The 23979-nt window shown below is 38.4% G+C and overlaps 3 protein-coding genes and 1 long non-coding RNA gene across 5 annotated transcripts in view; 1 reads left to right on the top strand and 3 right to left on the bottom strand.

Annotated features, from left to right (window-relative positions):
• Window positions 1-6708: 6708 nt before the first annotated feature.
• On the bottom strand, window positions 6709-8588 carry LOC149098799 (uncharacterized). Its single transcript, XM_089276727.1, has 2 exons — window positions 8242-8588; window positions 6709-8024 (listed from the first exon to the last, which is right to left on the bottom strand). Exons 1-2 carry the CDS (start codon window positions 8586-8588, stop codon window positions 6776-6778), a joined length of 1596 nt encoding a protein of 531 aa, XP_089132853.1. The 3' UTR covers window positions 6709-6775.
• Window positions 8589-11950: 3362 nt separating this feature from the next.
• On the bottom strand, window positions 11951-17571 carry LOC110046556 (small ribosomal subunit protein uS17-like). 2 transcript variants are annotated; one of them, XM_089278781.1, is made up of 4 exons: window positions 17506-17569; window positions 14479-14613; window positions 12604-12809; window positions 11951-12128 (listed from the first exon to the last, which is right to left on the bottom strand). In XM_089278781.1, exons 1-4 carry the CDS (start codon window positions 17515-17517, stop codon window positions 11999-12001), a joined length of 483 nt encoding a protein of 160 aa, XP_089134907.1. In that variant the 5' UTR covers window positions 17518-17569; the 3' UTR covers window positions 11951-11998. The 2 variants fall into 2 exon arrangements, with proteins under 2 accessions (XP_089134907.1, XP_020607909.2); XM_020752250.2 differs by lacking the exon at window positions 11951-12128 and having other exon boundaries at window positions 12402-12809; window positions 17506-17571.
• A 21-nt stretch (window positions 17572-17592) lies between these two features.
• Window positions 17593-20241, top strand: LOC110046557 (uncharacterized). Its single transcript, XR_002296396.2, has 3 exons — window positions 17593-17705; window positions 18423-18520; window positions 19138-20241. It is a non-coding gene; the product is annotated as an uncharacterized LOC110046557 (long non-coding RNA).
• A 1203-nt stretch (window positions 20242-21444) lies between these two features.
• LOC149098797 (uncharacterized) overlaps window positions 21445-23979 on the bottom strand; it is a 7847-nt gene continuing 5312 nt past the window's right edge. The window contains exon 3 of the mRNA XM_089278782.1: window positions 21445-22997. Coding sequence (XP_089134908.1) covers window positions 22708-22997 — 290 coding nt within the window. The 3' untranslated portion in view covers window positions 21445-22707. The remainder of the gene's footprint in view (window positions 22998-23979) is intronic.

Raw genomic sequence — 23979 nt, 5'->3', positions numbered from 1 at the left:
TTTAGAGAACTTTTGAACTATCTGATTTAAAATGCAAGAAATAACTGGTACTTGTATGTTCTCTATGGAGAGGGCACGGTTTACTGATTCAGAACTTAATCTCGTTAGTAACATTAATATCTTCTACAAAGTCGATCGGCAAACTATATTTGAAGGATCTTCACTTTTTTGTCAATCGGTTATATCGTAATTTCGTTTCTCGCTCCATATCGCGCTGTAATTGGTAATCGCTCGAATCTAAATATGATTTTGATTTTCGCCAAAATTGATGTTAAAGAAACAGAACGCCAAATGCTTATTAATAAGAAATTATGGTTTTGCTTGTGGCCTTATTTATCTAAACCCATTAGTAAGTTAACGCACTGAAGACTGAAAGCCTCGCCCGAATTCAACTGAAATTCCTTTAAAATTATAACTTGTTTCTGTCACCACGGATATTTCAAAATACTATTTATACTTTGAAGAGCATAACAGTTTTATTACCCATAAATACTTAAATGTAGAATCATTTTAAAGTAAGGTTAAATTTTGTCATCTAAAATAAGACACCAAGTCTTATATTTTGTTTGCTTGTGCAACCTGCCAACAGCGAAAGTAAGTTGGTAATCGAGAGTGAAAAGCTCTTTTACGAATCGAATATTTTGAAAACATTTCTTTCGCTTTGTTCTGTATTCCTAGTTTGCAAAATCATAGGAACAGTTCCTCACAACTCGCCAGAGAGAAAAGAGAGTTCATGTGACAGCAATGGGAAAAGGACAAATTCTTTTAGCCCTATCTCTAAACTGAATCAGTTTGAACCCACAACAATGTAGCTTTTAACACACAAGCTCTTTTGGCTCTTAACAACAATGATGCTTGACACGATGATCATTAATAAGTTGATACTCGACACTAATTTCTTGCGAAACACAATATCTATTTGTAGAAGCGCTATATTAATATCAGATTAATAGAGAACTTCTTCTTTTCACTGAGCCTTACGTTCAAGCCATCTCCATATGATTGGTTTGGTTGAAAACATTTCTTTCGCTATGTTCTTTATTCCTAGTTTCTAATATCATAGGAATAGTGCCTCGCAATACGCCATGAAAAGAGAGTTTATGTGGCAGCAACGGGAAAAGGACAATTTCTATTAGCTGTATAACGAAGTTCTCTAAACTGAATCTGTTTGGGCCCACAACAATGAACAAGTTGATACTTAATACTAAGTACTTGCGAAACACAATGTCTATTTTGTAGAAGCACTATATTAATATCAGAATAGAGAAATTCACTGACCCTTACTTTCAAGCCATCACCATATGATTCATTTGGTATCTTATAATTTGATCGATAATTTCCTTGAACTATTTTTTGACCGCAAAAGTTGACGAATTCAGTAGTTTTAACCTCACTGACCCTTACTTTCAAGCCATCACCATATGATTCATTTGGTATCTTATAATTTGGTCGATAATTTCCTTGAACTATTTTTTGACCGCAAAAGTTGACGAATTCAGTAGTTCGTTATTGTGGTCTACGCTGCAAATAGTTTCTTTACTTTTTTTAATAACCCGAAAGGCCAGGATCGTAGCTCATGGATTAGAAAAGCGATGCAAAAGGCAATTTTAACGTAGAATGTATGAAGAATGAAAAATAAATGAAAATAAATGAACAAAACATTGGCTCTACTAAAAACTTTAACTGAGTATTTGATCGTGAAGTTAAAGATAGAATCACAATCTTTTAAGCTAGTTGTGGACACAAAACATTGATAAGATGAATGTTACCTGTGTGCTGAAGGAGACAAAACGAGGATTCCTAATCGCTATATATGTGAATTGGAGGTCGCCAAGACTAGTGGACAATCTGTTGTATCTTTCCATATAAGACAAGTTAACGTGTCAAGTGGGTGCATGACGTCATCGTAGTACCATGAACTAATGATCTCGCTGAAGCAGCAGATACAATGGTTAACAAATAGTTTACTCGTTAGCAACTTCGTAAGTTGATATTCAGAACTAAAATCGTCACCGAAAACAGACGATATACGTTTGGAGAGATCCGCTGTTCAAAGTGTCAACTGGTGAAAACTTCAACCTTACACAACGCCATAATTTTAAAACGAAATAACGCCGGAGCGCCGAAGATTTAAACTGCACTGTAAATTCCTTATAATTGGTTTTGTTAAGTAAAATTTAGAGAAATTTTGAATTGTCTGATTTAAAATGCAAGAAATAACTGGTACTTATGGGTTTTTTATAGAGAAGGCACGGTTTACTGATTCAACACTAAAATCCCATTAGTAACTTGATAGTTGGCGTTAATATCTTCTCCAAAGTCGAGCGCCAAAATATGTTTTAAGAATCGCCTTATTTCTGTCAATCGCTTTTAACATAATTATGCATTCCTCGCACCACGACGGACTGAAATTGGCAATCTAGTGTAAATGATAGCACGGGTAGCACAAATCTAAATCTAATTTTGATTTTCTGTAAAATAATTTTAAAGAAACAAAAGGCTAAAACTGGCTATTAATAAGAAATCGCATTTTTGCTTATAGCCGTAGTTATCTCAACCCATTAGTAAGTTAGTTCACCGAAGACTGAATGTCTTGCCTAAAATCGAATCAATAGAAATTCTTTGGAAATTGAAGCATGCTCCTCTCACTGCGACATATTTAAAACTTAGATCCGTAGCCCCCATTGCGCCTATTGGGCGGAGCCGAATGGGCTATTGACCCGTGGCCCTTGAGGGCGAAGGGTCTAATTGTTTTAGTATCACCTAACTAGTTGGACAGAAAAGGCAATAATAAAGTTAACAAATGCAAGTTGAAGAAATATTTATTTGGGAATAAAACGAAAAAAAAGCGTCACGCTCGGTTGCTCCAATTTCGTTACTGGAGGACTATTACTAATAGTCCTCTAGTAGCGTAGTCAATTAAAATGCAGGATTTGCATTAGTCCACTAGTTTGGTGATATTAATTCAAAATATTATTGATACTATAAAGAGCACATAACCGTTACATAAGCTTGAAGCGAGGTTAGAAAGTTCAATAATTGTGTTAATGTAGAATCGTTTCAAAGAAGGTTAAATTTTGCCAACTGAAATTGAAAGCGCAAAGATGATAAAACGCCTAGTAGCTGAACCCGATAGCAGCAAACGGTATGGTTATAGACGAGGATGAAAAGCTTTCCCTAAAAAAATCTCTTTGAAGCACGTGTTTCTATGTTCTTTATTTCTTGTTTTCATTATGTACAATAAAATTTCCTCGCAACACGCCACCAGATGTGTGCTCATGCTGTGGCGTCCAACATTGCATAGAAACTTTTATAAGCTTTACAACATGATAGCTTAATAATAATTTTACATTTTGAATTTCTTTAAAACCAGCTTGGATTCAGGACAATGCAGTCTTCTACGTAGACGCTCTTTTAGCTCGTAACAACAATGATCCTTGACACAAAGAACATTATATTAAGATGTTGATTCTCGACACTAAATAGTTACCAAAAAGAATACGTTTTGTAGAAGAACTGTAACATATGGATTTAGCCAAGCTTAAAAGCGGAGTGTTTGACTCGAAATTATGTTTATGCTGCCAGCGTATAAATAGCTTGGCCTCTTTAAATTCGATCGATACTTTGGTTGGCCTATTTTCTGAGCACAGACCTCCATCAATACGTTCAATGCCGATGGAACGGTGGGCGGTTCATCAACTCTAAATGCCACGCCAGTAGCTCTACTGTTTTGAGGAGTCGGATTCTGACCTAAAATAACCACTTTGACATCGACCGGATTGACAATTTCCAAAGCCTTGAATATGTCTTGCATTGGCGGTTCGATATGAACAGTTTGGGCGTCTAATGGCCGTACCCACAGTCTATCATCGTCCTCTCTGCTATTGAACAATCTACAAAGGAATACGTCAGTAGCTTTACAATTTTCCTCTGGTCTATGTGGTGAAAGAAAAGGCTAAAACTTGCAAGCATTAATTGTGATAGGTACAGACTTATGCGGGCGTTTCCAACACACAAGTACACAGCGGTAGATAAGTCACTTATTTTAGGTATTTTAGGCTTCATTTGTTCCGAACTAAGATTGACGGGGTTTTAGACCCTCATCAGCAACCTGTACACAGCATGCATCAAATCATATAAAAAGCGCGCGTCTTGTACGCATCAAGTAAATCGCCATGCCGTGTTGTTTTAAGAAGTAATCCTTCGATTTAATAACTTTGATCAGTGCGGGCTTGTGTCATGATTTTGTCTTCTTTTGTCATGAACGTAAATGCACCTAATTAACATTAGAACAACTTCGTTTTACACAACAAAAGGTCACCTCCAGCCTCGCTGCCATTCAAAGGCCAGCTCACTGAGCAGACAACTGTAAAATGGTCTATTAAGGGCCCATTAACCGATTTTTTCGAGCCGTTGCTAGGGAAAATTTATTTTCATGTAACCTCGTCATTTTTAGTTACTTCAGAGTTATTTCATGTGTTTTAACTTTTTCATGATCAGCAACACTAGGGATGACGTCATCAGGCCACGCCCATGGTCATGTGACTCATTCTGAAAAAAGCTCCCAGGCAAATTACTTTATCGGAATTTTTTTCATTGATTTAATATTTTAATTTAAATCCTCATTACGCTATGCATAGATTTTGTTTCATTTCTAAAAGGTCAGATTTTGAGAGAATTTCAAAATATTAAAAAGTTCGTAATTTTCTGAAAAAAGCATGATTTTGAAAAAGAAATGCATAGCTATGTTTCCAACGTTGACTTTAATCGAAATCCGTCAAAAAAGGCTGGATTTAAGGAAAAACCGTGTTTCCTTTAGCATTTAAAGAAACCGGAAGTGCGCCCTATATATATTGGAAGTTACCCTATCAGCGCGTGCGCAATTTACACTACCAGCTCACTTCGGTAAGATCAAACAAAGCCACACGGAGTAAGTTTTTCTCTTTCTATTGCTCTTGTTTTTCCGTCTTTCTCTTATTTTTTCTTTGCTTATACTTTTCTTACTTTGCATTTTGTGAAACACAAAGAAAAACATCTAAAATGTGAGCGAATTTGGAAGTTATTGAGTTATTTTTATTTTCTTCGCTCAGGCTGACGTAAGTAACCGGAAGTGAAATTTCACCTCCTTAGCAACGCGCGCGAGCGCGCGCATAAATCGGCTAATGGGCCCTTAAGCAGCGGTTTTTACGACTGCGGGAGTGCGGGACTGGGAGACTGCGGGACAGTGGGAGCAGAACTAGAACATGACAGCAGGACTGCGCGAGCAGCATTACAACACGACTGCGGGACTGCGGAACTGCAATCTGCCCTTCAAACCTACACACTGAACGTTCAATACCTGTATACGTTATCTCCTTTTGCTTTTGCGTTACCGATAAACATATCGTATTTAATGAAGGACACTTTTTACTCTTCAATTTGCTGAAAAAAGAAAGAAAAACAACGAGAGATGACAAGTGCAATAATTAACAAATTTGTCAATAATTCTTAACAAGAGGAAACAGAATGCAAGCATTCGCCCTAAAACTCATCAATTTTTTAAGTCATTTTCTTTCTAATTTCATTCCCTTACATTCCCGTTTTTCCAAATCAACTTCTCCAGCCAGTGCACACGTACTCTATGGGTACCTATTTCTATGCTTGTCACACAATATCTTTAACGAGTCATTGCTAGCGCAGCGTAGGTAGAATGAGTTAAAGCAGTTAGTTGGGGAAGAAATAATTCACTCGCTCGGTCGGTTAGTCACTCTATTCAGTCAGTCGATAGGCCGTAAACAATTTTTTTGTTGGTAGTTCCGCTGACCAGGGTATTTCGCGAGAGGGCCGACCATTGTGAACAGAATGGCTACCAAAGCGATAAACTGATCTTTCGCGTTTGGAGTCGAACAAGCGCTCCCAAATAAAGACTATTTGGTATGCAACAAAGGTAGTTGTTTAATTCAATCGCTCAATTACTTTGACAGCGGCTTTTAACCGAAATTTTGCCAAAAACACGTGCGAGGGTTTCACTCAAGAAGTGCTTTTCTTCCGTGAAAAATTATTTCAAATTTCCATATCGTCTCATTTGTTTTATGTAATTACTTTACTCATTGCTTGAACATTTTTCCTTCATAAACGCAAATTATCCCTTAGTAGCTCGGAGAAAAACAAACCAAAACAAAACAAAACAAAAAGCTGGCCACACTATGATTCGAACGGCCGACCCTTCATTCTGACTTCCGATTCCCAGACTGAATACCACAGGTTACCCAAGCTCCTTTTGGAACCGTCAACATGTCATTGCGTAACAGCGTTATTATAAGAGTTTGTATGGGAATATAACGATCGTACAAAATAGTTCAAAATCAGGGAAAATATAATAACATCGACTTACCTGTCCTGTTGTTTGTATAACTTGTGTTTTTATGACGTTTGGAGGGGTTTCAGAGCGATTTCAGTGGGTTTCAGCATTTCTGTATTCTAGGGAGAGGAATACAGAGAAGCTAAAGCCCACTGAAATCCCACTGAAACCCCTCCAAACGCCATAAAAACACAAGTTATACAAACAGCAGGACAGTTAAGTCGATTTTGTTATTTTTCCCCCCTTAAGGTCTAGATAACAGCAGACATGTAAAGATTTTAAGGAAAACGACCACTTTTTAAGTTTAAAAGACATGTTTCGACAGAACTTCTGTCATCTTCAGTTGAATGAATGATTGCAAAGCAAGTTGAATAATAAGTAGGCAAAAATGCTAATTAAGACAAATAGTAACAACAGAACGTGAAAAGGTGTAAATTAAAAGGATAATTTTAGATTTACATGGTGTAATTGCTGATTGAGGCAAGGTAGTTCTTTTTGAATATGGATAGCCTCCTTTATCTTGAGTTGAAAGCTGGTAGTGACGTGATCTAAAATATGAAAGCAGTCTATTGAACACAATGAGCGACAACGTTCAGAATTCTGAAGATGTTTGAAGATGTGAGAGGCCCTATCAACGGCTAAGTGCTCACGTACGCGTGTGGAAAAATGACGGGAGGTTTCGCCGACATAACAGGCATTACAGCCCGCACATGTAAACTTATAAACCACACGTGAACGAAGCCCGCCGGGGATAGGGTCTTTCACACCAAAAAGGTTACCTATCTTAAAGGAAGAAAAAACTAATTTGATGTCTAAATCATTACAATAGCGCTTGATTAAGTGTCGAATCTTCTTCTGAGTGATGACAGAAAAATGGCCTATGTACGACAGCTTAAAGTAAAACGTGGGCGAGGTGGTAAGGGGGTAGCCCCGGGGACAATGATTGCTATGGGTCCCAGTGATGTAACGGTTAACCACTTTTTCAATTAAATGGGCAAGGAAAAGGTTCTTTTTGAGAATTTCAGTAAGCTTGGTTATATCCTCGTGTAACCCCAACCAAGTGTCGTTGATCTTGTAGGCCCTGTCAACAAGAGTCCTAATGAGACCTACTTTGTATGAGTACGAGGTGAAGCTAAAATAATTAGTTAATAACCCAGTAAAGGTTTTCTTACCGTAAACCCTAGTTAGGAAGGAATTAGTGTCACTATTATCAATAAGAACATCTAGAAAGGGTAATTTGCGATTAAGTTCTTTTTCCATAGTAAACCTTATGTTGGGGTGCCTAGAGTTAGTGTAGTCAAAAAATATAACAGCATCGTGCTCCGAGTGAAATAAACAAAAAGTGTCGTCAACATACCTACGATAAAATAAAATTTTAGAGCATTGAAAATTTTCCAACCATAGTTTTTCATGATGTCCCATAAAAAGATTGCCTAATACGGGAGCAAGGGGAGACCCCATGGCCACACCGTCAATTTGGTCATAGAAAGAACCGTTAAATAAGAAATGGGTCTGGACGGTGGCTACAGTGAAAAGGCTTCTAAGTTCAGGTTTACTTAACTTAAGGTCAGGATTTCCCTCGGAAATGTAATTGACCGCCAGGTCAATACATTCCTCAAGAGGTATGTTAGTAAAGAGACTTTCCACATCGAAGGAAACCAAACATAGATAAAGATTGAATGTCCTGTACAAAAGTAAAAGTGTCTGTAGCACAGTGTTCAGTTGGGATGTGCGGCGCCAAAAGATTGCATAGATATTTGGCCAGGTTATAATTGTAGGTTCCAATAGAAGACACGATGCGGCGAAATGGCGGAGTTGAGTTAGGTCCAAAATCCTTCTGCATTTTGGGGAGGCCATAAATTCTTGCTGGTTGAGAGCCTTTGGGATAGATGTTTTCGTACACTTCGTTGGCAAGGTGACTATCTTTCTTCAACTTTCGGAGAAGTCGCTGCAGTCTACCTTCTCTCAGTAAAGTTGGATCTTCCTTGATGGGCCGGAATTTGGAAGTGTCATTGATGATTTTAAGGATACCTTGGTCGTAATCTGTTCGGTCCAAGACGACCACACCATTCCCTTTGTCTGGTTTTAAAATGACAAAGTTTTTGTTCTTCTTTAGCTCCTTAAGAACTCTGAGTTTCTTGAGGTCAGCAGTCGTTGGACGGTATGAAGAGACATAAGAATGGGCTAAATGAGAAAGGTCTGCAACAAGTTTTCCTGCTTGCTTGGTGTCCCTCAAGTTCTTTGCCATGGTGTGATTGATAAGCTCAAAGCATGTGAAGACATCTGACTCGGACGGATGGAATGTGTTGATCCAAATTTGAGAATGTCGAGTTGTTCTGACGTGAGACTACGAGAGGAAATGTTAGTGACAGTCTCATTAGAGCTAAAAGGAAGAGAAGTGTTACGTGTGAGATTTTTGAGTTTCTGAACCAGGGCGGAAAAAATTTTGTACGATCGTTATATTCACATACAAACTCTTATAATAACGCTGTTACCCAATGTCATGTTGACGGTTCCAAAAGGAGCTTGGGCTACCTGTGCAAATACAGCTATTATTTTATTCTCGCGCGCTCATTGGCGAATTTTCATTGTCAATAAGCGGACAGACACATGAATTTATAATTAATGCGATGCGTGAACGAGCGAGAGCGGACAATGGACCATTTTACAGCTGTCTGCTCGGGCACCTGGCCTTTGAATGACAGCGAGGCTGGAGCTGACCTTGCTTTGATACAGACCTCTCTGCTTTTGTCATGTAAATGCACCTAATTAACATTAGAACAACTTCGTTTGACACAACAAAAGCGGAGAGGCCTGTATCAAAGCAAGGTCACCTCCAGCGTCGCTGTCATTCAAAGGCCAGGTCTCTGAGCAGACAACTGTAAAATGGTCTATTAATTTGCTATCGTAAAAAACAAATTGACCTCAGTCATCAAATTCGTCATAACATTGTCAAAGTACTCTGCGGATCCACTCGACTATCGCCTCGTGGATCCACAGCTACCGGTACTTTGACAATGTTTGACGAAATTCATAACAGGACAGACGCGTGAAAAACTGACGTCAATTTGTAAAAATTCATTACAGTTTGGTTGAAATCGCCGATTGACTGATTGATGATTACTGCGGGCTTATATGATTCGCACAGCGAGGTTCTACGAATTCAAAGGGTTGTTGTTTTCTGCTGGAAGTCACTCAATATGCTCACCAAATGACTTGTTTTACTGGCCATGGCCTCTATTCATGGATATTTTGGATGTTGGACGGGTTTTTCATTCTTACGTATACTCACTACTGAGGTCATAAGATCGCTGGGCGCGTCTACTACTGCTCGTAAAAGTCGTCTGACTACAATGCACCTATCAATACTGGGTCTGCCCCCACCGCCTCCCCGCCCCCCACCCTGGGGAATTTGACATTTTCAAGGAAACCAGAGTCAACTTCCCCACCCTCGCCCCTAGGGTAACTTATTCCTCTCAGAGACAGACCTCAATAATTGATGAGGCTTTTTAAATAGCTTTCAAATAGTGTCTATGGCAGCACATAAACCACAGTTCCAGAAGGTGACATCATCTGCGGCGCAGTGATGGTGGCCAAGATTCTAATATACAAGCTGGGTGGCACTGTACCACATGGAGTATGTGTCACACTGGATCTAAAGAATCTGCTCTTGGTCACCATCTAGATCTTCTCTTTTGAGCGTCCCCAATAGGTTTGGCGAGATGCGAGAATTGGCTTTTTTTTCGCCGTGATATTCGGGATTTAAGCTAAACACAGGGGCGGGAAGCGGGAATTACAATTACGAGTGGGAGCGGGAATTCGTGTTTTTATGGGGTTGGGATGCGGGATTCGCAAGTGGAACAGAACGGGATACGGTATTTAAATTCTTGCATGACCTCGTAAATTGATCAGCGCAAAAACCGCAAGCTGATAGAAACGAACTTTTTGTGCATATAAATGTAGCAGGTTTCAAAAAATGAATAGCAACGGCTGTGTAGTGGAGGCGCGGTGGCCTCATGGTTAATGCGCTCGTCCCCCGATCGAGCGGTCCGGGTTCGAGCCCAGGGGCCCGTTTCTCGAAAGTCGAGGAAACTTTTCGGGCCCGGAAAGCCATATCAAAATCTCGAACCTTACGATTTCAGAGCTGTTTTATTCACATATTCTTAATGTGAACAGAGGTTCCCTTCATACAAGAAGTTTCAGGCGTATATACTTCTCCGTTTTTAGATACAGATGAACTATAAAAATGGCTTTACGGGCCCGAAAGTTTCCGGGGCCTTCGAGAAACGGGCCCCCTGGCCAGGGATGCTGTGTTGTGTTCTTGGGCAAGACACTTAATTCTCACAGTGCCTCTCTCCGCCCAGGAGTATAAATGGGTACCGGCGAATTGTTGGGGAAACCTAACAAATTGCGGGGGAGTGAGTCACCTGCGATGGACTGGCATCCCCTCCAGGGGGAGTAGTAGAAATACTCCTACAGTGTAACCGCTTCATGCTACAGAAACCGGGATAAGCTCCGGCAGCTATGAGGCAGAGGCTCCAAGGCTTAATTTTTTTTTAACAGCTCTGTACCCTGTCAGGTTCTGTCAAACGCATCCATTATCGCTTGATCACGTTAGTATTATGGGACTTATGAGGTCTTTGAGTCCTATTGTGATCGTTTGTGTTGGCCTCTGACATCAATGACATCTGTCCATTTCCGACGCTTGGGTCTGTAATCTTGACCACCCCCCTGCCCCTGATCCTTTCTAGGTCTTCTTAGTCTTTCGACCTTTACTAGAGCGTTTGGCCGGGCGCTTGGCTTGTTTTGGCCAGGATAATAAGAACTTTCGGCATGAATCAACGATGCACACTGCACCATAAACTGTGCATTCATTTGAGAGAGAGAGTAATGAATATCTATGTGGTAATGGTTGCAATCACTCTTAGGAATGGTGCCTTAAACAAAATGATACTCTACACTTTTACATGTAAATCTTTAACAACATTCAAACTTTGTGACTGTGCCGAAAATTTAAGAAACATTTCGGTGCGTCAATTGCTTAGTCACATGACTCAACATTCCTATGGCTACCATGTTTACAACGGGCGTTTCACCGACTGTAAGTATTTTTTAAAATGTAAATATCTGCTTTGGTGAGATTTCAGATTTAAGAGAATTTTTTCCAAAAATCCCAAGTTGTTTGAAATCAGTTTTGAAGCTATTCTGACATGTCTAAAAAAAACAAGATGGCAGAGTTTTTGAAATGAGATATCATTTAGGCACAATAAGGCATCACAACTGACATGTGACTATCACTAGAAGTAGTAGCCATGTTTCCCGGATGTTTCACACGCCATGCAAGTTTTATTACTGTTGAGTGAATGCTTTTGGAGATATATAAATGTAGCCCTGCTTTATGGTCATGAATAAATAAAAAACAAAACAAAACAAGGCTAAATGTTGAAATAAAGGGGTTTCATGAGGGTAGTTTTAACCATAGATGGTCATTGCAAGAAGAACTTGAAGTGAAATACAAATGTACATGTACTACCATCTGAAGCATCACAGATTAAGGTTTAACAAATAAAGAATTTCTAGATACAAAATAAAATCTCTGACACACAACTGTTCTTTTTATAGGAATTTTTAATTGTAAGCAGAGAAAGCCAAGCACATTTAGAATTTCTCAAATTGCTTCTTGTCCTTGCTGCCCTTTCCTTTGCTGACCTTGAGCACATTGAAACGTACTGTCTTACTGAGTGGACGACATTGACCCACTGTCACCACGTCACCAAGGCCAACATCCCTAACATGAAACAAAAGAGACAACTTAAAATGCAGCTCTGAAGATCAGAAGACCTTTGAAATTGTACATGTAACTGCTCTGGTTTTGACAGCTGAAAATGGTGAGATATTACAATGTTTTGCGCCCAAGTTCAAACTTCCACATGCAAAAATAAATTAACTGGTGATTGATTGGTGTCAAAAGTGAGACAAGTTTACAGTAGTTGCTCTACAGTTTAAAAATAATAATGGGGAGAAAGAAACATTGAAAGGATTCAAATTTGATCAAAGGGTCTACTGTCAAGGAACATCAAATGATGTTTGTTTTATTACAGATAATATAATTATATTTGACTAGGAGCCAGACGAGCTTCAAAGACAAACCAAGTCTTTTGTACCCCTGATAATAATATTTATAAGCACAGCAATCTACACAAATGTACAAATGATTATCATGTATTGCACTGTAAATTATACCAACCAAACACTTCACAAACCTGAAACAGGGAGAGAGATGGGCAGAAAGATTTTTATGCCGTTTTTCAAATCTGTTGTACTTCTTGATGTGATGCAGATAATCCCGTCTGATCACAATTGTACGCTTCATTTTCATGCTCGCAACAATGCCTGTCAGAATACGGCCACGGATGCTTACATTTCCTGTGAAGGGGCATTTCTTGTCTATGTATGTTCCCTCGATGGCCTGTAAAGATATAATCACATGTTGAGCATGTTGTGTGTACCTTTAAAAAGAGCATGTACCTTTAAAAAGAGCATCCATTTATATGGACAAAACTTTCTGCCCGAGAAATAGATGTAAAACAAAATGCCAGGTTTGACCTAGCCCATGAGAGGGCTCATGTCTGGGGAATACGAACTGAGTGATAAAGGCACGAGACAAGAAAGTGAGCATGTTCTGATCTCTGTAAATTTTTAATTCCACCCAGAAACTGTGGGAGAAATAAGCCAATTATATTTCATCAGAAGAATAAAGTTTGCCAGCTAAAATTTCTTGGGACAATTTTAATTCTTTTCCATAACAACAAGCAGATGCAAAGTCTGTTGTTGATGAAGTTTTGCTGAAGAAAAACTGTGAAAGTTCATGTGTAGCAAGGACATACATTTGACTCAAAGTGATCTTGCTTCGGCAACCTGCTCATCGATGATGCTGGTAAGCAAGCAAACGCCTAAGTGTTGTTTCGTTGCCCACTTGTCATCAGGTACTGTACATTTGTAATTAACTCTTGCCATATCCATTGGGCAATAAGACAAGTGCATCTCGATTTATAGAAGTACTTTCAACTGCTATTTACTGCACCCACTAGACTGGAAATAGACTCTTCCTCTGACTCCATATGTTGATGACTGTTGACATTGTGAGAACTGCTTGATAAATTAACGATTCTGTGGGGATCTAATCGCTCCTCATCAAACATCATAAATTGACAATTTTCTCGCCTTTCCTGCTTTTGGCAAATGGTATTTCACTTCACTCAGGCAAAGAAGAAATAAAAAATTTACAGAGATCAAGGCAGGCTCACTTTCTTGGCACCTCTTCAATAAACTTCACCCCGCCAAATAGCTTCACTGACCGACTCACTCTTCGCCACTTGTGTGTGTGACTCAAAGGTGAGCCTGCTCACAGCCTTGGTTTGACCTAAAATTAAGTACATTAACCCATTGACTTCTGGAGCTTTTTGCCAAAAAAAAAAAAAAAAAGAACAAAAAACATTTTTGGACATCTTATTAATTTTGGAGATTTTCAGCCTGGATATGAGCCAAATTAGTTCCAATCTACTCAAAAAGGCATTTGCAACTTGACAGCATACCTTTCGTTTCACTTGCATCGAGTTTCACTACATTTTTGCTCAGTCATGAAAGTGACCTACGTCTTTAAGCTTTTCGTTTTTTTAAATTTTTTTTTCGCCTTTCCTTTTTCTCCATTTCTTATCTTTTTGCTGCAGTGATTGACCTTCTACTGGGCTTGGTTCCAGTTCCAAAATTTCTGAGGAGACATCACCGAGACAGGTAATTTTTACCATGGAGTAGCTATGTGTAGTTGCAGGAAATTTTGCTCTGAGTTTTTCACTCCAACAATTTCTAAGCATTTTCATATATATTTCATACTCCACTGAGCCAATCACTCTGATCTGGGTTTCATTGGAAAGACCTTTTCCTCCTGCAGAACTTAGTATACAGTAGATGATGCCAGTTTTGGTCAAAACCGATGACATCAGAAGTGGAACAAAGTCCAACGCACGTCATGGTTGGTTATGGTCAGCACAGACATCACTGGGTTTAACTACACTGCATATACACTGTATAAACCTGTCATGTGTGGTCTATTAGCAAAAATTAAAGATTTACATCACCTCTTTAGGAGTCTTAAATCCCAGACCAACATTCCTCACATATCGTAGTTCCTTTTTGTCCTTCTTGACTTGTTGACCCAGGATACGTTTCTTGTTTTGAAAAATTGGTGCCTGCTTCTGGTAGGCTCTCTCTGTCTAAAAATGAAACAAGAGCATGTCGCAATTGTGCTTGAAATTTTGAGACAAGTTGATTATTGACATACAGTGCAGCTCAGATATAAGTGAACTACGCATACGCGTATCATACGAGCGTATTTTGCGTATACGCGTATGTCAATACGCGCACATGTACGCGTATATACGCGCATATATACGCGTATATACGCGCGTATATGTCTCTTTGTTATGCATTCCCACAAGTTTCTTTATGTGAAGCATTGTTAGTCAAACAAAGGACATTATGTTTCTTGAGAATGAAAATGGCTTCAAAGCGAAATTTGCATATTGTTAAAACGTCAGCCGGTCAATAAAAGCTATCATATTTCGATCACTTCGCAAATTCACCGACAAACTACCGTTTATCAACACTTGATCTTAAGCTACTAAAAATGGGAAGAAAATTGATACAGTCGCTTGAACTCCCTATTTTAACACGTGAACTTTATGTTCTTACAAGTAAAGATCTGTGTTTCGGCACGTGTCGGCAAGTCGTTTGCGAAATGTTTATTGTCTGAAGCGTTCCGAAGACATTGTCGAAAAAATGATATCTCCGGTTATATTTGACACAAACCGTTCATTCAAACGGTAAAATGCTCTTTCTTTAGCCAAACAATTGTTTATCAAAGTTTCTATGGGGCGCTGCTCACATTTAATTATATTTTTCTTCAAGCAAAAGTTCTGTGTTTAGCCATGCGTCGGCAAGTCGCTTGCGAAATGTTTATTGTTTGAAGCTTTCCGAAGACCTTGTCGAAAAAATGATATCTCCGGTTCTATTTGACACAAATCGTTCATTCAAACGGTAAAATGCTCTTTCTTTAGCCAAAGAAATGTTTATCAAAGTTTCTATGGCGCGCTGCTCACGTTTAGTTATTTTTTCCTCAAGTAACAGTTCTGTGTTTCGGCATGCGTCGGCAAGTCGCTTGCGAGATGTTTATTGTTTGAAGCGTTTCGACCTTGTCGAGAAAGTGATATCTCCAGTATCTGACACAAACCGTTCATTCAAATAGTAAATTACTCTTTTCCTGACAAAAGAATTGTTTATCGAAGATTCTATGGTGCGCCGCTCACATTTTGTTATTTTTAATTTTCTTCGAGGAAAAGTTGTGTGTTTCGGCACACGTTTCCAAGTCGCTTGCTTGGACCGTGTTCAGACTTTGTTTCGAGAAGATGTTATCTTTCGGTTGTGATGTTTGCTCCATGAAGATGGGATTGTTGAAGCGTGTATCCCCGGTTCTATTTGACACAAAAAAATTAGTAAATTTTTGATTTAACGACAAAATACTCTCTCTTTTAATCAATATTCAGTCACTTAATTTCCAGTCAAGTGCCCAATTGCAAAATGTTAGTTTCAGCTAACATTTTGCTTAGTCTGTAGACATACGCGCGTATACTGTGTACGCGTATTCAAAATAAAGAAAACTCTTTCTCGCTCTGTGGCAAGCTGTCAAGCCATTGAAAACAACAATGACCTGATAAGAAAAGAAGAAACAATAGGTTAGCTCATACATACTAATCAGGCATACGCGTATATGCTGTATACGCGTATGTGCGTATATGCATACGCGTATGTGCGTATATGCATACGCGTATGTGCGTATATGCATACGCGTATACGCGTATTGGGCTGACACGCATTACGCGTATATTTTGGTTCGGATATATCTGAGCTGCACTGTAGGAAGTAGGGGTCAAATTTATGAAAACGTTCTAGGGTAAGCTGTACCCTAATGTATACTTAGAAAAAGTAGGTTTTAATTTAGGAGAGTTATATCAATCCAGCTATGGGAATTCCTGTTTTATGGTCATTGCTCAATTGACTTCAATCGCTCCTGCCCGCATGATATGGAACAACCAAGTCATCCTGTTGGACAAGAGATTTTTACATGCCACTTGCCCAGGGACACAATTTGTCAAAACTATTTGTCGGACCCTGTGAGTCCCTGTTGGTAAATTTAATTTTAAGAAAAGATGAGCAATTGGCCATCATGACCACATTATAAAGCAAGCTCACATGGTCACCACAATTATATGATATACAGAAGTTTTTGCAATCAAATTAAAAAACACTTGTCTTGAACTTAGTGTTATGTCTAATGTCTTATGTTGTCTTATGTTGTTGTTGTTGTAAGAACATGTAAGTGTATTAACGCCATCTGTTCTATTTTTTTTTCTTGAAATGCTCGTGCAGGGAGTACAAGGCAAGACATTTTGTTGAGAAAGTATATACGGGATATGATCGGACTCTAAGAAAAAAAATAGACTGACTGAAAGCAGTCAGCTCTCAAAAAGGTCAAGCATGGAAATGCATTGTAAAGTTTGCAGTCCCATTTGGAATACAAAGAATTTAATTTATAAAAAAAAAATAAAAAAAAATTACAAACATTTCATTCCTTTTCCACTGATTTCAGCTATTTACCTCAAAACCTCGCCTCGCTGTTTACAGACATCAGCTTGGCGCTTCTCTGAAGGGAGGAAAATACCCGCCTCGGACATGTATTCAAGTGTACTTCTTTTATACAGCTTTATTTGTGAAGGTGAATCGAACTACAACGTAAACTACAGTCTCGAACAAAGAAAGTATTTGTCTTCGCCGACAACTAAAAACGATCTAGGCAGGCTGTGTGACTTTTATTGCGATACAACTCGATCGCACAAAAACTTCGCTAAGATTGTAATCACAGAACACACATGCCGAAACCTCTTCAGTCTTTGACCAAATGAAGCCCAGAAAGGTCTATTTATTCCGTAGTTTGTCACTTAAACTACTCTCTGCAGATCTATTCAGACTACGGGTACCTAAATATCACTCATTTGTAGTTCTAAAGCGTGATTAAAGCGAAAAGAAATTCTGCTTTGCTATATCCTAACCTGTTCAGCCATGGTTGCCACTAAAAGAGGAAGAACCACGTGGTCTCGTGAATTTTCCCGACATGCTGTGCTGTTTTTGTCGGACGGAGACGAGGCTCGAAGTTCAAGATGGCGGCAAAAATGAACTGAGTTTAGCTTCGAAAGATATATGAACAGTCTGTCACGTTTTAAGTTACCATTATTGCAGCATCTCTTGAACTGTGAGTCTTAGAAAGATATAAGCACGGTATTGATTATGTCCTAAGGTATCGCACGTGCACTTCCCTCTCTCCATCGCGCCAAACTAAAGCTAAGGGTACAAATTATGCACGGAATCGCGGAAACAATGTTTGATCAATGATGCGACAAGTTCCATTAGCTCGTGTGTGCAACAGCATTGGTCTTCCAGTCAGTCGTGGATGTCTTCCATATGCCTAGCAAAGCATATAAGTATTTGCGTTTTCAATGAATCGAAGTTACAATGTTAGAGCTTAACTTGAATATGTTTGGGTTGAACGAGTAAACGCAATTTAAGCTATATATTAATTAGTGTCTAGCTATATCTTAAGCTTATATACCTAAGTTTACTGTTTTGAAAGAAACATAGAGCATTTCGTTAATGCTTCTATCATTTCGATTAAGTTGACATCTCCAATTAATTAGTTAAGTTCAAACATGGCAACCCTGTGGCAATCTTGCCATCTTTGATACGATACCAAAGTGTCAAACAAAACGTGGCAACTTGCTTGAGCAAATTTGGTATAATGTGGAACATTTTGCTGCAAGTCATTGTGAAAGTGCACCTACAAAAACTGTCAGTCAGCTGTACATCTTTATTGTCGACCCAGTTTTACAGAGTTTTACCAATTTAATAATTTATTAATTACATGTTTGCATTTGGTTAATATGATATTGTCTCGTCTCGTTTTGTCCTCCAGTTCCTATTCCCACTAAAAACTGGACATGAAGCACTGCTCATCAGTTTCCTTGGAAAATGCTGGAGAACTGTGTTAAAATGTAGTATACTTACCTGTAGGTAAGAATGTACGCTCTATATGATGTGCACATACAAGCACAGGGTAAATATGGGAAGGGAGGGTGTGGCAGACAATAATTATTGCAAGAGGGTACAAGAGAAGTTCTGCCCAATCACCTGACACATGTACTTGTCTTCCTATCACTAACTTCTTGCAAATCTTCTTTTTCGACCCCATTCAATATCTCTTCTTTACTTGGGAGACTCTGTGGAGAAGAGAACTTGTGCAGAAGAAATTAGTATAGGTAATTGTATGAAGGTGAAGGATTTACATACATGTGCCAATGATATTTGAAAATTCTCTCAACTTTGGGTGAATGTATTTTGAAAGAATTTTCAAATATTGCAATGAGCTCACGCTTTGATATGATTACTCATTTATTATATGACTGAGAAAATTGCAAACGTGCTCGCATTAATTTGTACTGCAGTGCAAATTAAGAATTAACAATAAATTTGGGCTGCCCTCAACCGATCACAAGATTGCTGAGAAAACTGAACAAAACATTTAGGATAACCCTGTAATGACCTGCCACTTTATTCCTCAATACATGTCATATTTTTATAGATACTAGAGTTGCACGTCAGGTGAGGTATGCCTTTCTTTGTTTCTGTAGGTTATGAAGGAAGGAAAAGAAAACATTGAAGAGTTTTTGTGCAACAGATATAAAGAAAAGGGTAATCTATTAAGAGTAATGCATTTAATGTCTAACCTCTGACTAATGTTACATGCAATGTAGTTACAACTAGAATTACACGACTGTCATCAAGTAGCCCCAGAGCTCTTTTAAGGGGTTATTATGGCTTGGTATATAATTACAGTTGAACCTCTGCACAATCGCCACCATGGGGGACAGAAGAAAGGGGCCATTGTAGACAGGTGGCTGTTATGATTATTTAGGGGTTTAATATGACATTGTTTTTGGGGTATGCAATTTCTTAAATTTTATTTGCAAGAAATGGGTGATTCCAGGAAATGTCCATATCCAACCATGGACAGCTTCCACTGCACAGACAGCTTCTTATTTTAACCCCTTCTTGCATTCAGAAATTCCAAAACTGCAGCTCCATGCCTTCCAAATTCTGAAAGTACCATTAACCCCCCTCTCTTCTGGATTTCCATTGTTTACTTCAGCCCTCTGAAATTCCTTGTTTGACTCCCTGGGACTTACAGCGAAAGAGATTTTACACTTTTACATCTTCCCAGAAGTGTTTGCTAATAATTTTCAATCAAACAACTGTCCACAGGCAGGGTAGGAAAAAGTTTTTGAAATCCAGTTGCCCAGTTGGCCAGTAAATTTCAGTTTTCAGTTGCCCACACTAAAATCTTACTTGCCCAATAGGCAATTCAACTACACTTGTGCATCATTTGCAACTAGGTACTGTCTTATATCAAGTGTGCTTCCAGGATTTTAAATAATGCTTTCAACTCATGGTTTTATTCATCTTAGATGTCTTAAATTTTAAATTGTTTTTGATTGGAAAAAAACTTCCATTCTCACTTGCTGAGCAAAATTTACTTGCCCTGGGCAACAGGAGCTAGGTTTTTTCCTACCCTGACAGGGCTCAAAATTGGGACCAATACAATTACATGCATTCATGACGAAATGTTTGGCAATGAGAACTTTCTCCTCTTCAGCAACTAAATCAGTGAATAAATAAAAATTTTGATTTTTTTGTGACTTATTAAAGTACTATGGAAATATGAACATGTTTGCAAATCCTGCCTAATTTACTTAATCAACAATACATTATGAACTGTTACAGCAGTTTCCCTATGATTGTGTATTGCTGCCAGTGCATATTTTGCCTTGGTTTGCAAACGTTTCGGATGTGTGCTTGTTGGAAACGATTAATCTGACAAGAAATTCATCAACTTGAAAGGCTCCGGAGCTTGATGTACATGTCATGTTTTATCAGATTTCTTCTGTAAATGAACGTGAGCACATGCCTGACTTGATGCTTGTCAAGTTGTGTCGTGGTTTCCGTGGTCATCTGCACTGTCATCAGTTCTTGTGTGCTTTCACTGACTCTTGTCTGTCCCTTCTGGAACCCCCCCCCCCCCCCCCCCCATGCCTTGGGAATTCTTATCAGTGTAGTACCCATGCCTTTGGATTCTCAGTTCAAAGCATCCCCCTTGCCTTCAGAATTCCAAAAAGCTGTAAATGGTACAGGTATGGATATTTTCTTCAATCTCCCAATGCTTATTGTGACATTATAAAATAATACAAAAGGTGATCAAAACATAACAATAGACCAGAAACCAATCAGAAACATATCTGTCCAATACATTGAAGGGAGATATGGATCACATTTCATGAGCTTGTACAAGGAAAAAAATGGGGATATGTATTTAACAAATTGACAGTTTTCATGCGTCTGTCCTGTTATTTATCATGAATTTTGTCATAACATTGTCAAAGTAGGTGTGGATCCACAAGATAAGAGCTGGGTGGATCTGCAGACTACTTTCAGTGTTATGATGAAATTCATTGTCAATAACAAGACAGACGCATTAAAGACTGACATCAATTTGTTTTTTTACAATAACCAATTGTCCGCTCTTGTTTGTTGACATATTGCATAAATTATAAATTCATGTGTCTCTCTGCTTATTGACAATGAAAACTTCTGGAGCTATAATTGTAAAATCACTGTTTGTCAGTCAGTGATTTAAGTGCTACTACTGTATCATCAAATTTTTACCCCTTAAATTTTTATGTGCACATATCACAGAAGCAGTCCTCCAAAGATTGGGTAAGGCATTTACAGTTTGCAAATATCTGTATTAATTACTTCCTGAGATATTTCAGTTTGTCCTCCCTCAAAAAACTTGAATTATTAATAATAAGGATCACTTTTGAAAGGCCCAGTAAATTCAAAAGATTTAGTTACAAGAAAATGAGTACACCAGAAACATGGTATGTAATTCATATTCAGTCTTTATTGATGGCAGTGAGCATTATAACTGCACAGAAGTGTAACAGATACGAAATGTTTGAAGTTTAATTTGGAAACTATGAAATATTACGTACCATTTTGACAGCCTAGAAGTTTACAAGCCTCTGCCACCACTTAATAATTATAATAAATAATGTGATGACGTACAAAGAAATTTGTTTTATCCCGTTAAATATAGAGTTAAGACAGCTGCAGTTCATGGTCTTGATCTTCAAATGCTTGTGAAGACGGTAACGTGCCATCCAATACCAATAATTACATCTTGTGCTACTGCATCTATATGCAGTTTATGCTTAGTAAAATTGATTGCAAACCCTGCTGTCTTTATCAAGAAGGGGAAGAATACAAAACAGCAAGCGCAAACTTTAATATATTAAATGATATTATTTCAATTGTTAATTTGTGTCAACTGTTGATTCTCAACTGATTTTAAAACGGTTAAATTCTTTGTAGTTCCCTGTGTTTGAAGAATATCCTGCTCCCATCCTGCAACTGATTATATTGACCAGTATAACTTGTTTAACATTTGCATGCCTTTTTTTGCTGTGAAAGAATGGTAGAGAAATAATACTGTTTTGCAGCTGAGTTTTGAGCCTCAATGGTTTGAAAGTTATTGATAGACACAATTTTGAAACAGAAAAATTTGGGCTCATGCAAGTAGTCATTGCTTAAATCTATCACCTTTCTATTAGTGTTTGTTCCAGGCTAAGGGTCTGGATGGGGTATACTAAACAGAGAGCTTAGAAATTATTGGTCAATAGACCAATTTCAATATATTAAAATTCAGCCTAAAACAATAGACCTCGGCACGAGACTCCGGGGAATAAACCCCACAAACTCTGTAGTTATTCCCTACAACCTCTGGCTGAGGTCTGTTGTTTTAGGCTGAATTTTAATATATCGAAATTGGTCTATTCAAAGTTGTAAATGTCAGCTCAGAAATGACCTCTTGTTTGACTAATAGCTGAGTTCTAAGACAAACAAAATTTATTCATTTCCCAACTGATAACTGAGAAAATGCCAATTAACAATTAAACAGATAGACAACTGTGATTCAAGCACTCCCATCCAGACCCTTTGTTGAGGTTACCATCCTGCTATCGATGAACTATCAGTATACAGGGAACAGTCATTTTGTGTGTTATGAGAACTTAATATGTGCCACCCAAAAGCAGAAAGAAAATATGTTAAACAATGTGTTTAAAAATTAATAAGCTTGGGGGAAATTATGAACTACTTGTGTCAGCATGGCAAAATTCTTCAGCCAAGTCTTTACGATTTACGAGTTTATGACATAATGCATCGTTCAAAACTTGGTAAGTTGCAGTTAAACCATCCCTGCGCTTCCAGTACAACAACATTTGGTAAGCCTTTTCATCCAGTTCCTTGTTGTCTTCATGGAATTTTGTGATCTTTTCCTCTTCAATTTTTAGCCTGCGACCAACTCGCTTCCAGTCTAGAGCGAGTTTCTGTGCCAATACATGTAATTCCGTGTCAACTGGTGAACCCTCTTTAACTAATGGAACAAGAAAATAAAATCGCTTTTTAATACTATGTACCATTAATAGATACCTTGCCTGGGTTGTTTTGAAAGGTGGATAACGCTATCCACCAGATAAATCACTATTCAGAAGAGCGGTTTGTTTTGTTAACACTTATCCATGGGATAGCAATTTATCCGGTGGCAGCCTTTGAACAACTGGGGCCTGATGGCTGTAAATAACTTTACTGTGGTCCATTATCCAAGGAAAATTAAAACCCAGCCACATACTTCATACTTCTACAATTGCCACTGAAATCAGAATACACGTTAATGAATGATCGTATTTGATATTTGAGCTGTGCAGTATGTTTGAGAAAGTTGCAGTATAATATGAACTCATAATCTGACCAACTCCTTGTTGATGTGACAGCTCTGTAGGTAGACAGGGTTCACACATGTCCTGGAAAACCTGGAAAGTCCTGGAATTTTATTGTGGCATTTTCTAGGACTGTAAAGTCCTGGAAAAAAGCTACTGGTCCTGGAAAGTTCTGGAAATCTCAAACTCAAGTAAAAAAATATGAAATGTATGGCAGACAGTAAGGAGAATCAAAATTGAGGTCTTAGGAGTGAAAGGATTAATGTGAATTTTAGAGTCCTGGAAAAATCAATCCGAGTCCTGGAAAAGTCCTGGAAGTTTGTTTCTGGAAAAGGGTACAAACCCTGGTAGAGCACTGCACCGGTATTACAGAAGTCACAGATTTGAAAACCATTCAAGCCTGTGATTTTCCAGAATTTTAGTTCAAGAAAGTGACTTGAAACTCTCAAACTTCTGACATACACCTCCAACAAAACGAAATGCAGATTGATGGTTGAAATATTACTTTCTCAGATTTTAAATGCCCCAATCTACACCTGTTATTGCTGTGGAGCAAAAAGAGCGAGCGAGCAGCAACATAATCAGGATTTAAGAAGAATAATTATATATAGAAGAGGGTACGAATTCTTGAATTCATCA

The sequence above is a fragment of the Orbicella faveolata genome, unplaced genomic scaffold (assembly GCF_042242905.1).
Source record: "Orbicella faveolata isolate gen_17 unplaced genomic scaffold, um_ofav_v1 contig_46, whole genome shotgun sequence".
Taxonomy (NCBI): Eukaryota; Metazoa; Cnidaria; class Anthozoa; order Scleractinia; family Merulinidae; genus Orbicella; species Orbicella faveolata.
The sequence above is the reverse complement of the archived record's forward strand: the minus strand, read 5'-3'. Positions and strand labels throughout refer to the sequence as shown.

Excerpts from the sequence above, each read along its gene's own strand:
- LOC149098799 (XM_089276727.1), bottom strand. The coding sequence starts at position 8,588 with ATGGCAAAGAACTTGAGGGACACCAAGCAAGCAGGAAAACTTGTTGCA. Across the intron at positions 8,025-8,241 it reads AGTCACCTTGCCAACGAAGT|GACATTCAATCTTTATCTAT; the intron begins GTACGAAAACAT and ends ACTTTTGTACAG.
- LOC110046556 (XM_020752250.2), bottom strand. Across the intron at positions 12,810-14,478 it reads GATTTAAGACTCCTAAAGAG|GCCATCGAGGGAACATACAT; the intron begins GTGATGTAAATC and ends ATATCTTTACAG.